Below are 18,657 nucleotides of genomic sequence, written 5' to 3' on the forward strand. Positions count from 1 at the left end.
ATGGAAACTAGGGCTAAATTAATATCACTGGAGCCAGCAGCGACATATTATTTCAGGGTCTATTTATAAAACAGTGAATCTGTCATTCACTGAAACATTCTCTGGTATTGAATCTTCCAGGTCCATGTGTTTCAATGACAGTAATTATTTCTCTTCCAGGGAATGTTTCAATGAATGTCAGATTAACTGCTTTTTAAAGACCCTATCTCAGCCAGTGCATTGCCATGGGTAATGTCAATACCTACACAACAGAAACAAATCTGCACGGCAAAACTTTATTTTAGCTTTAAATTGCTGAGGCCCACCTGGTTTACAAACTAGCAACCTTTGGTAGGTGTAAAATGTACCTGTAAAATATATACTTACCAACACCTGTTCTATCACTGGGCAGGATGTGAAAGTGCTTTTGAGAACATTCCTAGGGAATGCATATGAAAATTTGGGAGGATATGCTCTTGCAATAGATCAGAGATTTCAGCTGCTCAGTATTCCTTAGAATATAGCTAGAAGTGTGGCATCATCCGCACTTAGATGACTTGGGCGGCAGATAGGGACAAAGTATAAACCATCACTTTACAGGTACCTACAGGTGTTTAAAGGAACGTGTACTTTAAATTTTATTGTACTCAAGCACACTCAGCACAAAAAACAATAGCTTTACCATAGCTGTATCCCTTTGTTCCCCTTTAATGAGTAAGATCCAATGCTTCCTTTAAACTGGCGTGATTAACAGGTGACCACTCACTGCTGCTTCTCCTCTACAAGCATGACAGTCATTACGATTCCAGTTTGATGTGGTATTCTGCACAAATATCTTCATCTGGCTACTTGATGTTGTCAAAAAAGTAGGGGATTCAGTAATGTCGGAGAATAAAATAATTTCTTTGCAAATTTATTGTTAATAGAGAGGGTGGTCTGGTTGATTCTGGAGTTTAGCTTTTTTACACATTTTTTTAGCATTTTATAATATACTCTGTGATAATATTTGATGTACAAGTCTGGGTCTGAAATATCATGGAAATATGATTTGTAGTGCTGTTTCCTAAAAGCTTACTCCATGTACTTTCAACTTCTGGTTCCTGCTATAGAATTTGTTGCAATATTAGAAATCTATGGGGCTGCCATGTGCCACAACTACAAACATTCAGAAAATAGCAGGGGCTAGAAGTAGAATGTACATTGACTAAATTTGGTCTAATAGTACAGAATTACTGTAATCAGTTTTAGGTGACCTGTACCCCGGACATATTTCATTTTAGTTTTCCTTATATTTTGCTGTATTTGATCCTGGAATTATACATTTTTGTAATTCATAAACTTTCTGTTTGAATGGGAACTGTTTTGTTATCCCTTGCTGGACTTCCAATCTATAGTGCGTTGTACAAAACAAGGCAGGATTATTAGCTTATTTTTTTAATTATGAATCAAGGGGGGATTTTAAACAGAGAACCCGGTCTTTCATGGGCCTAGAAAGTACCAGATAATGTTATATGGAATACATGTTCCAGTCATAAAGGAAAAAAACAAAAAAACATAGGAGATGGAAGGGGAAAAATAAGAAAGAAAAACAGAGGCAGGGAACAAAGAGAAAAAGTCAACAAAGCAGATTAAAATGGAGGGTAAAATACCATAGGGAAGAAGGTAGCAAGTGAACAGGAAAGAAAAAACAACAAAGAGGTGGTCGAGGGGGCTAAAAAAGCCCTAAAAAAAGGTGGAATAGGATATGTGATATTCCAGGATATTGGGCTGCCTTTAGGTGTTGTGTCACCAAACAGTCAATGATGTTAAGGGTGGAAGGGAACTGAAGGAGGAGGTTACTACCTGTAGTACTGTGCTTATATCACTGTATGCAAGCAAGCATGCATAATTTTCATATTTTTTTACTCATGTAGCTTTTCTCTTTTTGAAGCAATCATTATTATCATATCTGATAATGACACTTGTATTGACCATTATAGTATGAGGGATGTTACACGACAGATTTATGCATCAGGGGCAAAGTGTAAAAAGGGTGACGGAAGAACACCAAGGACAAATAAAAAATGTTTATTCATTAAAATTCATTCATAAAAAAGACAGATAAACACATTATTCCTGAGGTGATCTTCCACATCTGATAGTTGTCTGAGAGATGTACACTTTATAGAACATCTTGCTGCTCTTTTTTGGTTTGTGTCCTTAAGTTTCTGAATCACTATATACAGTGATTAAGCATCCTGCCCGTTTTTGTAGTTCATTAAAAAGTTTGCCTCTAATGCTTTAAATTGTGCCACAGATGTGCAAAGAAAGGCACTTGTGCAATGCATGCAGTGACTGTTGCGTGTCACTCCCTTTTTGGCCTTACAGTATTCTTCCATATGTCTTCACATGCGGCTCACTCTGGTCTGAAGACCCTTCAGCTCCTCTATAATTTGTGGTGGCAAATCATCATTAACTTGCTCTGTTAAGTATTTACCAATCTCTTGTACTTCTCTTTCCCAGAATCCTTTGGGGAGTGAAAATAGCTCGTTTGTATCCACTCCACCAACCCCCTGCAGATTCAATGCACCTTCTGCAGGGAGATAACCAATAGGAGTCTCCCGAGCACTCTCTTCTCCCTCTACTCTACGGAAGATCCAGTCTAGCACACGAGAATTTTCACCAAAACCTGGCCATAAGAATTGTCCCTTCTCGTCTTTTCGGAACCAGTTGACATGAAAGATTTTGGGGAGCTTTAGACCTTGCCTTTTTTGTAGGCTCAGCCAGTGTGAGAGGTAGTGGCCAAAGTTATATCCAAAGAAAGGTCGCATTGCAAATGGATCATGCATTATCACTTTGCCTGAAAAATATAAAATACAAATTTAACAGCATTTACAACTAGACATTTATACATTTTGTGCCTCAATAAGAGTCATCGTTGGACTTACCTTTGTGCTCTGCAGCTGCTGTAGCTTCAGATCTCATAGAAGCCCCAACAAACACACCATGGTTCCAGTTGAAGCTTTCATACACTAGAGGTACCCCTGAAAAATATTTAAATATACAACTTAACATACATTGTGAATGGTACCTAGAATACATGTGCATTATTATGTGCCTATTATTCACTAAGCCTTATTAAGAAGACCATACAATATAATTTTCAAATGCAAATGCTATAAATTTTCACACAGTATGCAGTAATCCAAGGATCATGGTGGTTATTCAACATACCTTCAGGCCGTCTTCCACCAAAAATAATAGCATCTATAGGAACACCTTCTGGAGACTCCCAAGCCTCATCCATCATAGGACACTGAGCAGCAGGTGCACAGAAGCGGGAGTTTGGATGTGCACAGGGCTCTTTATCTCCTGTAGATACAAAAGCCTCATTACAATATGTACGTTTGTGAGAGCCAACAAGTGTACAGATTAAGAAAAAAAAGTATCTTACCTTTCTTCCATTGTTTTCCTAACCAAGATGTAACTGTGACACCTGGAGGCAAATCTTGATCCAGTCCTTCCCAGTAGACCCCACCATCACTGGTTTCTGCTACATTGGTGAAGATAGTGTTCTTTTCTACTGTGCTAAGGGCATTAGGATTGGTCTTAATAGAAGTGCCAGGAGCCACTCCAAAAAATCCATTTTCTGGATTTATAGCACGGAGACGCCCTGGAAATAAGGTAGATAGTTGTTGTCACAAATTTTATTAGATTCTACAATATAATAACAATGAAAGCACTTTATAAATAAGGAAAAATTGGTGGAATCTTTGTCAGGTTTCAATTATGTCTGTGGCCCCCTGGAGACATTCCTATAACATCTGGTGTAGTCATTAGGACAGGAAGTGTCCAATTGTCCAGGCAACTGTATGTTACAAAATACATGATTCCCCACAAACTAGGCAAAATATTTAGGTATTTACTATTACATTCACTAATTTAAATTGGCCTCAAAATAGCAAAAATCTGGCCAGCAGTATTTTTTTTTAACAGTAATTTACTGTTACTCGCATCATATGTTGTTGCGTGCTGAAAATTGCAGTTACATTTTTTTGGAAACACATGCACACTTTTTTTGTTTTAACACAGTGTAGTAGTTTTAAAGGCTAAATAAGGTTAAAATGATATAATAAGATCACTGCCAGACAACTGGCATTTTCAGCATAATCAGCACATGGCTGCCCGATATTTTTTTAGTACTGGTTTTCACTTAATGACCTTCCTCTAAAAATGTCAGTTCCGTACTTTTCCCAGAACAAATGTACAGTAAACTGAAAATAAGAAAAAAAAATTACCAATTATATTCTTGGAAATAAAGATAGGCAATAAATGCCTGATAATTCTCTTAGAACTGTTTTTTATATAATACATTTTCCCCTCAGTTTTCAGAGCTTGGAGTCTGAATATGATTATGCAAATTGATGAATGAGTTATTGGCTACAATTGCAAACTCTGGTGCACAGAATCAATGCCAGAATAAATGTCTGTCAAGGTACGTATATTCTATTTGTGTATTTACATTACACAATTTTCAAGTCTGTATGGAAAATGCATTAAAAGTATCAAAGAAAATGTTCCTATCTAGCCATCCCTTTTGTCCCTGCTATTTTATTCATCTTGAATAGTCCACTGTGTTTCCTGTTGGCAGTTGGTTGGTTCTACTACAAAAACTAATAATGCTCACCTTCACTGTCAAATTTCATCCAGGCAATGTCATCACCCACACACTGTATTTTCCAACCAGGCAGTGACGGCCGCATCATAGCCAAATTTGTTTTTCCACAGGCACTTGGGAAAGCAGCTGCAATGTACCGCTTACGTCCAGCAGGGTTTGTGATCCCCAAAATCTAACATGGGAAAGAAACCCCATAACAGAAGAATGTAAAGTAACAGGATAAGGCTCTACAAACAGAAGACAGAGGGTCTAGTGCAGGAGAGAGTGTACAGAGTGCTAAAAGCTTCTCTCTCACCAGCATATGCTCCGCCAACCAGCCCTCATCCTTTGCAATTCGGGAGGCAATACGCAGAGCGAAGCATTTTTTTCCCAACAGAGAGTTTCCTCCATATCCACTGCCGAAAGACACAATTTCACGGTTATCAGGAACATGGGCAATCAAAGTCTTTTCAGGGTTGCAGGGCCAGGAATTCACAAGAGGTGCTGCTCAAGAAAATAAAAAAGGTGACACCTTCTGATATATATATCACGTTGATAAAGATATAATATTAAAAATGTCATCTTACCTTTAAGAGGAAGTGGCTGCCCCAGGGAGTGCAAACATCTCACAAATTCACCATTTCCTAGTGCATCTAACACTTGTTTTCCCATTCGCGTCATGATGCGCATGCTGGCAACTACATAGGGAGAATCTGTGAGCTGTACCCCATACTTAGAGAGTGGGGAACCAACTGGGCCCATACTGAATGGTAATACGTACATGGTGCGGCCTAGAAGAAACATATAAAACAGATATAAATAATGAATAAGACAGAGAGAGAAAGATAAAACAGGACTGTTATGAAATAAGAGTTCTTACAAGTGCAGAAAAAAACATACATTAACAAGTTGACTTAACTTACATTCCATACGCTGTCATTAGCCATGCCATATACTGTCAGATTGTCATATAACTGGCCTGGAATGATTTTTGGTATTATCACCATGAACAGGCTAGTAAAAGTATACAAACCTCTCATGCAGCCGGGGAAACGATCATTCTTTGCTCGCTCAAACTCATTAGGGGACATCCAATTTCCCAGTTGTCCCTTTACACCTTCCAGTGGAATTGGCACAGTATCCCTCTGATTTTCAGTCACTATAACGGTCTTACTCTCTACTCGAGCGACATCTTTTGGGTCAGTTCTTGCCAACCAACTAGATAACAGATAAATGAATAAACAATTTGTGGATTTGGAAAGTTGTCCAGAGTTGATATTCAAACAGTTAACGCAAAGAAGCATTATAACTAAGAACACTAAGAGTGTGGGCTAATGTAAGAGAAGCATCAATATGATATAACAAAATTGAAATGTAATATTTAGAGACCTGAACGAGCAAATTGGTTGTAATTAGAGACATAAATATGACCCATACTAAACCACCACTAAAGAGGCTCTATGCCTCCTCAATCGTCAAGCAGATTGTCTAGTGGTACCATACATACATTGATTTTCCTGAAACAATATAAAGGTTTCTAAATCTAAAAATTGCATAAATATGAAGTGTTCACCACAGCCTCTTTTAGCGGGGTTCACCACCTGGCACATTTTGGTAACTACCCCACTTTTTTTGGATGGTTACTGAAAAGTTAGGTCACAATACAGGGACCAACACCTGCCTACAGCTTTTTCCCAACCAGCTTAAAAAAATTCTGGGGAGAATACCGAAAATACTTAATATGTATGTTGCCAAACAGCTCCAGGCCCCCTGTGTTTTTGTGCCCCATGGTGGCAAGGTCTTCTATTACTATAGTTATACTACTACACTTCGCATAAATGCCACCTTACCAGTTGGGGTACTTGGTCAGTTTCTTGAGCATCCCCTCCTGTTGTAATAAGGTCAGAAGAGTGTCATTTTCAGAAGGCGATCCATCACATATATGGATGTTTTGGGGATCACACAGTTCAGCTCCTTTTATCACAAATTCTCGGACACCTGGAGGGAGACGCTCGATCTGTGCACTGAGCGACTGGATGGCATGTGCCCTGCGGCATCTTACCCGCTGTGCTTCAACCCATGCTTTAACTATCCGGGAGCACGGCCTGTGGAAAAAACAAAAAGAGTAACAGTGAGTATTTAGCCTAGAAACCACAATAATATTTCGAGCATTGGTGTGCGTAACCACAATCTGAACCTTCATATTGCTGGGCAGTGCTGGTTACATGTGTTAACACAACTCAATCATGAAAATGAGCCATAATCTCTGATTTTTATGTATGTGCTAAAAAAAATAAAATCAGTTACAAACACCAGAGGGCCTCACCGGCTATTTCATTACTAGAAAATGAGAAACTGTAATATAGAGCAAAGGTCACAGTTCCTAGTATACTTGGCAGCACATACAATGAGTCTGTGAACTAATAATGATACAGCAACCATATCAAGCCTGCTATGATTTCAGTTTTATGGAATTCCCTGGTGAAGCTTCAGCAGGATTTTCATATTGGTTTTGAATACACTGTATCATGAAAAACACTTTAAAGTGACTTTGTTACAATAATTTTACTTGTAGAGAACTTGGTAAATGTTTATCTTTCCTGTTGCCTGCTCCACTGAACACTGCTGTATTGAAGAGGAATTGTCTGCTGATAGTAAAGCTGACACAATCTCCTATGTCCCCAATGCACTCAGTAGATCCTCCTGTTGACACTAACATAACTACTGTGATGTTTTCTGGCGGAATGAACCACTGAATTACATACCTTGTTGTTTAGTATGGGAAGGATATATGTGTCCTCTCTCCAGTGACCGGTCACCAGGCCTGAGAACATGGTGGCAGGCCCACAGTTATGTTAAAGGTCCCAGCAACCCAAGTCAGAGCATACAAAATGCTTTTATACTTTGTATATAAAGGGCAGAGATGGAGAAAAGGGGAAGGTAAGTATCACGGAACATCTGGATGACTATCACATGAACTTGTCACTGCCTGAATGAGAAAATTCTAGCCAAACTTTAGAAACCACAGATGGTTGTGCACAGAACCTTGAAGAACATTGACTTGCATGTTCTTAGGCCTATTAAACACTGTCTAAATAATTGTCAGTTCCAAAACACAGCTCACTGATCAGATTTGCATGATCGTTCATACACATGTATGTATGTATGTAAGTATGTATGTATGTACTTTCAATCAATGTTTACCAACACGTCCACGTCCAATTGAGGACCGAAAAACAGGTTGCTTAGGACTTGTGTACTGCTGAATTCACTTCATGTTACTAGATTGTAAGCTCTTCAGGGCAGGGTCCTCTCCTCCTGTGTCACTATCTGTATTAGTCTGTCATTTGCAACCCCTATTTAACGTACAGCGCTGCATATTATGTTGGCGCTATATAAATCCTGTTTATTAATAATATTATTAATAATGTTCCCAGGCAATTTACCCATTTATTAGCTCAGTGATCAGAAAAAAATCACCCTGTGACAGTTAGGGCCATTAAAAGACATGAATATAGTACTTATAGTAACAAATGGCACACTGAGGTAAAATTGTACATTTTTCAGACTGTGAGTCTAAACACAATGCAAGGTTTGACCATGGGAACTTGATTGAATTACACACTAGTAAAAGTTTTATTAAAAAAAGGACAAAGTACTGCAAACAATCCATTTCCTTATTAAACCCTTGTGAATGGCTCCATGTAATATTTAAATGCCTGCAGCAGGACTAATGAACACGCAGTATTTATTAAAACGTACAATTTTTTTCTCTTTATTGCTGTTTCTTGTTTATCTTTAGAAAACACTACAATGTACTGGCACCCAGGGTGCCAGTACAGCATAACCCATGGAATAGCAGGAAATGAAGTGCCAAATCACCAAACTGGGCGAAAGTGGCTCACGACAGCTAAAACATTATCCCCAAAGCTGGCGATACACATGGAAACTTTGAGGCAACATTCAATATTTACAGAACTGAACGGTCCTGGAAAAACAAAAAAACATTCCATTCTTCAAGAGCTCAATTGATCACCTGAATTGATAATTTCCAAACAGTTGCCACAGGTTTGGCCAGCTTTACTGTAAAAAAACAATTCCAAAGTAATCACTTTGTACCAGAAACTGTTCTGATTGCAATCTGATCTGGCCAAAGTGTAACTCCCTTCTGTGAAAGTATGTAAATGATACATCATTTTATCAGAGATACATATTTATGGCTAGCTGGTATATGCTGACTGTATTACTGCAACTTTTACCAGTTCATCTTGTTTTGCTTAGCTCTGTAATTATAGCCCAGCCTTGGTGACCTTTAACCCTGCACTTGATAAACAACACGTACAAAGATCTAAGGTCATCGGCAAGATATGCAGAAAGTTTGAATAAACATGTATTCAGCATTTGCCTAGTTTAGATCTTTCCCTATATTTGCCAAGGACCTATATGTCTGAGTATGCACTATCAGTAAATAGGATCCCAGACAGATGGTTTTTCTATATCATTAAGCAAGCAAGCCCTTTCTGATTCCGTTCTGATATATTATACAAAGTCTGGCCATTGTGCAAACTCATTATTCAAAATGTAAAGAAGTAGCAATTACCAGATCATCCTTCCTTGTTTGTCTTATTTTATCTTCTGATCTCTAGTTTTTAATACCAAATTTATACATTCAGTACTTTAATTTTACACTGTCAATGACAAAAGTTCCAAGGGATTGTGTTTTGAAACGTGGCATATATGGCCTATTCATTTCAACCGTGGCTGGAATCACCACTTTTAAAAATTGGTAATCAGGGTATTTAAAACAAACACTACTGTTGTCCATTATAGTCTTTAGCGTTTGCCCCATCAAACTGCAGAAACCTATCTGGTGATCTGTAATATGACAATCATCCTGACAACTTTAAAAATGCTGGTAGTAGTAAAATCACGATTTTTCATAACAATGTCAGCTGATCACCACTTTTATGAATGGGTCAGTCACAAAAGTGTTGCTTTCCTAATGAAAAAATGTCACCTTGCTGGTAATCATGCTTGCAAGCCTTATAAAAGGGTCTGAAACCAAGCTGCAGAAGTTACATTAGAAAGAAACTTGAATAGAACTTTATGCTTTTATCTGTGTCTGTTTAATGCTAATCCTAGTACTGTAATAATAATTGTTGACTAATATTAAAGACTCAACAGAATAATATTTTGCAATGAATGTATCTATTGTGCTTAAACAGGACTGTGGGGCACTTGGCATTGTGGAATTCCACCCAAGCCCTGGGCAGGTAGAAGTGTACTAAATGAACTGCTCAGTTTACACTTCATTCGTCAGGCATTGCTTTTCACTAAACTCCACGTAACATTCAAACCATGCCAGGCATTCACTTCAAGAGCTCATTACAGGGGACCATCCATGTGGTGACAAAAGGTTAAACACTTGGTAATTTCATACAGGATGCTTTCTGCATTGCAGACCTATGGGGTCAACCCAGAAGCCACAACACAGATTTAAGTAAGAGGCTCTTAGACTTGGCAGATGAGTATGTATCTACCAAGGTGCCCATGCAATTTATGGTGCAATTAACTAAGTATTAGTAAATACAACATATATAAATACTATATTGCCTGATTCTGATTTGAATGTAGTAGCTAAGGACATGAAGTTCTACCATAAGACAAGGCAGACGGAGAAGTACGGGTTATTTTTTGGGTAATGTAGATGACACTCACTTTCCTTATGAACTTTGCAATGCTGCTTCTCATGGCTTGGGTGGTCATAACAATGACTGCTGAACCAACAAGTCTGGTTACCACCACATTCCTTACTGACGCTGCTCATTATAGGAAACATAAGGCTGATGGCAAAGAACTTTGTACAGATAGCTCCTGGATATTTCTAGACAAACACCATCTCATGACAGGAGCTGAAGACATCAAAAGTCAACCAGCTTAGCCTAAAACTCTCAGATTGAATCCCCATGTTTAATGAAGGCTCACAACTACTAGAAATACTGTACTTTGTATTACATATAAACACAGGAGTGTCTGGTTCTGATCTGATCCTGCACAGCTAGGTGACCCCCATAATATGTGTACACCTATGGCTACATCAGACACCTCTGAATTACACCGACCCATTCATGTCCTATAGATATACATGCATTATACATGTATACATTTTACACATGCAATATATATATATTATACCTATGCAATATGCCCAAACAGTATACATATATATATAATACCCATGCAATATGTCCATGCACTCTACATATATATTATACACATGCAATTAATATCAATAATAAACAGGATTTATATAGTGCCAACATAATAAACAGCGCTGTACAATTAATAGGGAATATATTCATGTACTGTACATATATAGATGATATACATTAAATATATATTAATGCAATATATATATTATACTCATGCAATGTATATATAATACTCATGCAATGTGTCCATACAATATAAATATATAATATTCATGCAATGTGTCTATATGCAATATATATATTATACTCATGCAATGTATATATAATACTCATGCAATGTGTCCATACAATATAAATATATAATATTCATGCAATGTGTCTATACAAAATATATATATAATACTCATGCAATGTGTCCATACAATATATTTATATATTATACACACAAGATACTCGTGGCTTGCAGTCATTGCAATATGCTGTGTGTGGTATTAGATGGCAGTATTCACCCCCTGTGAATGTCATTCACTCACCCCACAGTTCGCACAGAGAAGGTTGGCATCTTCGCAGCCCGGGCAGGACACAGTGCACTGGGTCACCCAGATCCTACAAGATGAGGATAAGGGGGGGTGCGGGGATACACCGTGCTGGGAGGGACTAGGGGTGGGGCCACTACCAAGGGGCGGGGAAACAAGGAGACCGGTTTGGGGTGTTGGAATTAGACTAAAGGTTTTGTTTGTCTGTGTGTGTGTTACATCCTGTATCGGAGATGCAGGGCAAACAACTCGAGTCATCGTGTCACCCCTGTCTGTCCCCTCCCCCCAAACCCTAGCTTCCTAGAATAGCCGGTACATTCCTCTATCCCCATTGGCTGCAGGATGCCAAGCCCCTGGCCGTGCCCCTCCCCCACCCAGAACACATCTGGAGGCGGGGTGTGACGGATCGTGCCGCATCCCCTGCGCGCCCTGAGCGGTGTACGCGTGCTGCTCGTCATACCCTGACCACGTGTTCCCTCTTCTCCTCACTTCTCTTATATCTCCAACTATTATCTGCTCCGGGCTAGCGCTAAGCTCTGCAGCACTGCCAAGTCATTCTCACTGGGTTTCCCCGCTAGCTGGGGTCCTTGTACTTCAACCATAGCTCTCCTGTACATTTACAGAGATCTCATGTTGCGTCTGTCAGACCGGAAGTATGGCAGATCTCTCTAATAGGACAAAATGTGCCATATGTGGATAACTTTGGCTTTACGTGGACTTTACATTAATGTCTAAGCCATTCTTAGCTGCATCAATATGCTACAGACCTAGCTGCAATCTGACCAGGATCCATCCTTTGCATGTGACTGCAGCATGCTTTCCAAAAGCAACAAAACGTTTGTGGTGCCCGGTTGTTGCTTGAAGATTTGTGCCTCAGCTGTGTGTAAATCTGGTTACATTTTATTAATAAACGGGTTTTATATAGCTCCAACATATTACGCAGTGTTGTACAATAAATATGGGTTGCAAATGACAGACAAATACATACAGTGACAAAGGGGGAGAGGACCCTGCCCCAAAGAGCTTGCAATCTAGGAGGTGGGGAAAGTATCACACACTAGGAGGGGGGATATGTATTGGTGGGTAAGTAGTGAGGGTTTTATGACAGTGGTCCCCAATCTTTTGAGGCTCGCGGACCACTAAATGCACAAACTCCAGACGGTGCATGTGGGGGAAGCTGTGTGTCAGAAACTTCCCCCATAGTGACGCCATGATGCCAGAACCCGTCCCCTCTGCCTTGCAGGTCTGAGCCTGCCATGGGTGAGAGGGTGGGCTGTGTCCAGAGACAAACATGCCCATGGTCCCAAGCCTGCAGTGTTTACTGGAGACATGGTCTGCAGCTCTTGCCTGTGCGCCCCCCCTCCCCCAAGTGGGGTCCTTCTCCTGACCCGGCTGGGGGGGTGCAAGGGCTAGAGCCATGGCCCACTGGGGGTTGGGGCCCCCTATTTTCGGAGACAAAAGAAGACGGGTAGGCAAGTTTAAAAAGATGGGTTTTGAATGCTCTTTTAAATGAGCAGAAAGTATGAGCAAGCCGAATAAGAGGAACAAACCATTCCAGAGAATTGGGGCAGCTCTAGAAAAGCCTTGGAGCCGTGTGTGTGTGATGAGGTTATGAGTGAGGTCAGTAGTAGGTCATTAGGGGAGCTAAAAGAGTGGCTAGGGGAGCATTTCTTTACCAGTTCAAAAATGTAAGTGGGACAAGACCTGTGGAGAGATTTGAAGGCAAAGCACAGGAACTTGAATTTGATTCTAAGGTGAAATGGAAGCGGTTAATACCTGATGAACATACATGCTATCACTTACTGGAACCAGGGAGCTGCTAATGCTAATTATTAATTGGTTTGTTATTTATAGGAAAGTACAAGCCAATAAAGAGTTAATTACAATCACCAGAGTGGTGGTGGGCACAAATAGGTTAATCGTATCTGCCAGGGTGAAGCCAGTCACGATTGCATTAAGGGGACTCAACAAAAGGAAGATGAATATGAAGCTAATAGAATATTATTTTGTGTGTGCCAAAATCAGTGCATAGAGCAGTGTGCAGAGGATGCAGACTTCCATGGAACATCTGAATATTCTCCTCCTTCCTGTCCAGTCTCTCTCTTCTCCTCCTCCCACTACCTAGCTTATGTAACAATGTACTAGTATTAAGTAGTGATCTTCCCTTCTCCCACATGTGCACGTAGCATCACGTAGACATCATCTATCACAATTCCCATGTAACTCACAACACTTGCACAACACTTCAAGTAATTGTGTTATATCTGGGTCACATACATCATAATGTGCCAGACCTCATTTTCCAATCCAGCAATGTGCAGGTAAAATGTCTTAGCATTTTAGGACTGTGCAGTGCCCAATCAGAATACCCCACTATACGAGACCACATAACTTCAAGGCATCATTCCATACAACTTCACCCAGCTGCATAATGGCAAGATCATTTGAGTGAACTGCATCATACAGATAGTATTTCACTTCTGCAGCCAACAAAGTAATGTCTACTTTTAAATGCCAGAATGCAAAGTCTGACAATACAGGCACATAAAGTATACAGTATACTATGCCATAGACATATAAAATACACAGTGTTTTGGAGAAAAACGTCATACACTGCCCGTCCGCACTTCTGTCCAAAGTTCTCCCAGGCCATGCAACACCCTTTCCCCATATCTGTTCTACGCTGATCGGCTGTTTGTCATTTTGTAATATTTACTTTGCAAACATTTCTAGCTGACTGAATGGAAGTTGCCCACTGACATAAAAAGATTGGCCTCAGTTCTATAGGTAGTTTGTGACCTTAGCTGACACCTCTTGACTGACCAAGACTGACAAAAATGTTAGCTGATCCATGTTTACTTGGAAACAATTTGTCAGTACAGACTTCGCCCAGTTTGTTACCAGAAACCCATTTAGTCCACAAATGGGTGTCACTGTCTTGTCACTTATGCAGTATAGAAAAATAAAAGCCAGTGAGCAATAACAACCCATTTGTCGAAGACCAAGATGTCCTTCCTGTTACAACCACGTTTCACTGTATCCATAAACAGCCTAGAGCACTGGGGCTCAACTCAGTAGATGTCTGGGGAGTCATATGATTACTTTCACACATGTGCGCTGCAATAACACAACACACAGTAAAATGCATGGTAACATAGCATAGCATAACAAGCACCGCATATGTTGCTGTGCCATCAGTTTTAAGAGGCACACTTATACGCTGTTACAGTAGACTGCCATGCAATCAGCCAACCTTGGATCATAGCAGTGATCTATTCCTGCAGGATCTCCTTATTTCCTATGTAAACATAATGCAAAAACATGTACAATATTTCACAATTTGTATACAGCGCTGCTTTTTTTTTGGAAAAAAAACAAATATTATGGATCTTTCATTAACTTTATAACCAGTGTGAATAAATCCCTGACGTGTCACAATATACAGGAACAGTAATATTTTTAGAAAAAAGTCCACTTTAAGGCTATGTTCACATTTTCATCAGGGACAGCAGCAGATCTCTTGCAGCACTTGGCTGTTGGGACATTGCCAGCTGCTCAGCCGCCAGAACAGTTGAACTGGTTTTTAAAGAACCCGCTCTGTACATTTGACATTGGGCCGCAGTGCATGGTACTGAACTTAACCTTTTAATGCTGCCTAAATTTATTCTCTTTGGGCTGGCGTGGGTAAATACTACATGTAGCATCTCACCCAAAAAAATGGTTCAGGGGTGTGAGGAAGAAGTGGCTGCCTTGCAACCCCACTTCCAGTCTGAACATAGCCTAAATAATCCAAAATAAGATATCAAGCATCAGTCTAGTGTTTTTGCTTGGGCTGGGTACGTATGACCGTCCTGGTGTATTCATGGATGTTGAATGACAAGGAATCGTAATGGAAGTGAAGGGGGAGAGAGAGCAGCAGGGTGTTTCTCCGTCGTTCTCCCCCTCCCCTCTCCATAGAGCAGAATGGTGCTGTATGTACAGCACTCGTTCATGCATCGTGCAGTGGTTAGTCGTTGGAAAGAATTGTAAAGATCCTTTCCAATGACAATTATTGCATGTGTATACATAGCCTTAGGCTAAAAAGATGTTGTTTGCCATTAGAAGGAAGCATTTCTCCCCAAGTGATCAGACTGAAACATTGTAACCTTATAGTAGGTCACAAGGCAAGGACTGCAGAAGGGGCTGTCATTTGATCTGTACCTGACCTTAGTGAACACATCAAATAACTGCACAGTCACTGGGACATAAATGATCATGGGATCCCTGAGCCATTCTGACCCTGAATGATACCTGAATTGCTGTACTGTGATTTTTCTATTAGAGGTAATACACATCTGTACTTGTTAAGCACAAGCTGGCATCAATGCACTTCACATTACACATGTGTAGATGTGTACACATCTAATGCTAGGCTTACTTCAGGAACTTTTGTAAAAACTATTTAGACTAAACAGAAAATCAAAGGCCAAAATGGCTTTGGAAAAAGCAGCCACATCAGAGATCAGTTGAGCAACATTTTGAAATGCAATCATGTGTGGAGGAGTAATAGCAGAGTGATGCAAGTCATGAATAAAGTTCTAGCTGTTTCTTGGTATGTAAAGGATACACTTCATTTTAGAATTTTGCCTACAGACTGTGTTTCACAGGTCCTTCTCAAAGATAACAAATCACAAGATACAGTTATTATTTTTATGTTAATTGACCGACTCTCAATAATTGCAGAATTAGTCCACAGATTTTGAACGGAACTATATAAAATGCAAAATTCAAAATGATCACATTAGCAGCTCTGTTTCAAGTTAGACTTTTAACATGAATAGTTTACACCCCAGAAATTTCAATAAAAACAAACCAGCTTGAAATTCATGTAAAAATGTGCTAAATCAGCATGACAATGTACATCATCTGCATGAAATGAACATGAAAAATCCAAGGAAACAAGGAAAACCTCATGATGTAGATTGAAAGGCACATAAGATATTATGACAACGTGGAGACCTTACAAATCTTTACATTGAAAGAATTCATTCATTATTAGGATTCATTCAATGAATAAAAAATTCAATTTCTGCATTTAAACTGATCCACCGTGGGTAAAGTCTACCCAATCCCAGCAGACAGTTCTGGATAAGGAATTGGCTGTTATCTAAATCACAAGCAAACACAAAGGGGTCATGTTGGTTTTCTCACTCAGTATTGTTATCTGATCAACAATAATTGCATTTAAGATTGCTATTCAGGATAAAGTTTCACAACAGAATCTTAGGCTAAGAACACGCATTCATGGATCCTCCATGACGGTCGTTCAGACAATGGATGACGAGCACTGTACAGTCGCCAGATTCTTGTCCGATATCAGCCCTGAGCCGATTATCAGATGAGAACCATTGCACGTGTGTACGTAGCCTTAGAAAAAAACAATTCCTCACCTAATGATGCAGGTTACTAAACACAACAAAGCTGCCACAAACCTGGGGCAGATCAAACTTGGGGTATGATAAAATAATACATCCTCAGTCTACATCAAAATGATCCACACATAGGGGAACTGGTATGGTATGGTATGGCAAGCGATTGTGGATTGGTAGTTTTGTTACAGAAGTCCATACTTTTTAAGCACCACAATATAAGAAAAACGTGTTCCAAAGCTAATCTTAACACAACACATCTGGTATGTTCCAATGAGCATCAGAATATTAGGCTTCTAGGCATCTTTTCTATTGCATTTTATGGAAATGCATGAATAAGCTTGTCTACTGCATGATAAAACACATAAATGCTAATGTGCAATGTTGGCTGCATTGTAATGTGGGTTAAAAGGCACAGCAATTTGTACTAGTGCACGTTAACATGCACTGATTTCCATAGAAAACAAAAAAAAAAAACGCACACACAAACATCAAAATGGAAAGTTTTAAATGAGCATTTGAATGTTCCAAGTACACAGAGAAATGAAGTCAAAAGTCCACTTTGACAACATAATAAATAATCCTGAAAACCAAACTGATCTGTGGACAGGTAAAAGCACACAGATACATGCAAACTGGAAAGTCAACTGTTCCTTAGATTGCTATGGGAAATGTGTCCTCTGGTATTTTCCAAATTGGAAAGAAACTGGTATAAAGTTTTTTTATAGTCTTCAGTTCAAGATTTCAGTCAGACCTAATTTGTTACATATTTTTAACTACAATATTTTCTTGGGTATTTCAATTTGTTCAGATTCTACATTGGTGGATGTAATAGCCAACTTTACAATGTGAGTGTGTTAAGATATCTGTCACCCACTTCTGTTGTCTATCACAAGAAGAGAATTAATAATAAACCATGGGACTCTTCAGATTAGGTAGACTTTTCCTAAATGTATAAGCAGCTTGAAAGTGGAGATGATAGACTATTATGTGAGAACCTGGGTGATCCAGGAAACCTGGAATGGATTTGGTCATGGACTGAAAACATCCTAAATGATTTTATGAAATCTACAAATCTACATACTGAAACCAAATTTAAGAAATGTGTTATATTTTATTTAATGTAAGTGTAAAGGAGAATCTATTAGGTTGGTAATTCCAACAGCAAGACGTTGTTGTGACAAGATACTACTTCCCCCCACATTGGTACTAAAACCTTTCCTACACTACCCATCCCCCTAAATTTGCCCCCCATTCCCTGATCTATTCATATGTTAAAGCTCCTAGTTTAATCCCTCTACAAAGTCTTTGGTGGCCTGTATTAGAGCTTCCAGAGGGTTAATGACCTTTTTAATTATCTAAGTGTTTGGACACCTCTGTGAGCACTGTACACAGGCCAGATTCTTGTCTGATCTCAGCACCGAGGCAATTATCTGAAGTGTGTACCTAGCCTTACACCTTTTCCACACTACCTATCACCCCACCTCCATTCCACAGCTCTTTCCATCTGTGGAATCCCAGAATCTAATCCCTGTGTAAGCTTTGTGTATTATGTACTAAAGCTTACACAGGGTTAATGGCCTTTTTATCTAGCCAAATGTTTTTTGCAAGGCTTACATTTTACAGCCTTCAAATGACCTTGTGTATACTGAATAACATTACAGGATCAGAACAACACCTTCTATGTGTAAAGAAGGAATTTGTATACTCATCATATTATTAGAATTTCTAAATATAACAATAGACATAAAAAGTTACATCTTTTTTTTACTCCAATAAAGGAAAGCTGTGGGGGGGGGGTGCAATATCAAGAGTCTGGAGATAGGCCGTCATTCCTGCGGGAATCATTACTTGATCTATTTTTCTTTCATGAAGAAATGACTTCA

General features: G+C 39.3%; 1 protein-coding gene across 1 annotated transcript; it reads right to left on the reverse strand.

Moving 5' to 3' along the window:
• Positions 1 to 2,030: 2,030 nt before the first annotated feature.
• On the reverse strand, positions 2,031 to 11,494 carry PCK2 (phosphoenolpyruvate carboxykinase 2, mitochondrial). The gene is made up of 10 exons (XM_072415082.1): positions 11,361 to 11,494; positions 6,466 to 6,720; positions 5,649 to 5,833; positions 5,203 to 5,406; positions 4,932 to 5,119; positions 4,646 to 4,808; positions 3,413 to 3,631; positions 3,193 to 3,330; positions 2,907 to 3,002; positions 2,031 to 2,818 (listed from the first exon to the last, which is right to left on the reverse strand). The coding sequence occupies exons 1-10, from the start codon at positions 11,387 to 11,389 to the stop codon at positions 2,364 to 2,366; spliced, it is 1,932 nt and encodes a 643-aa protein (XP_072271183.1). The 5' UTR covers positions 11,390 to 11,494; the 3' UTR covers positions 2,031 to 2,363.
• Positions 11,495 to 18,657: the final 7,163 nt, after the last annotated feature.

The sequence above is a fragment of the Pyxicephalus adspersus genome, chromosome 6 (genome assembly GCF_032062135.1).
Source record: "Pyxicephalus adspersus chromosome 6, UCB_Pads_2.0, whole genome shotgun sequence".
Classification (NCBI taxonomy): Eukaryota; Metazoa; Chordata; class Amphibia; order Anura; family Pyxicephalidae; genus Pyxicephalus; species Pyxicephalus adspersus.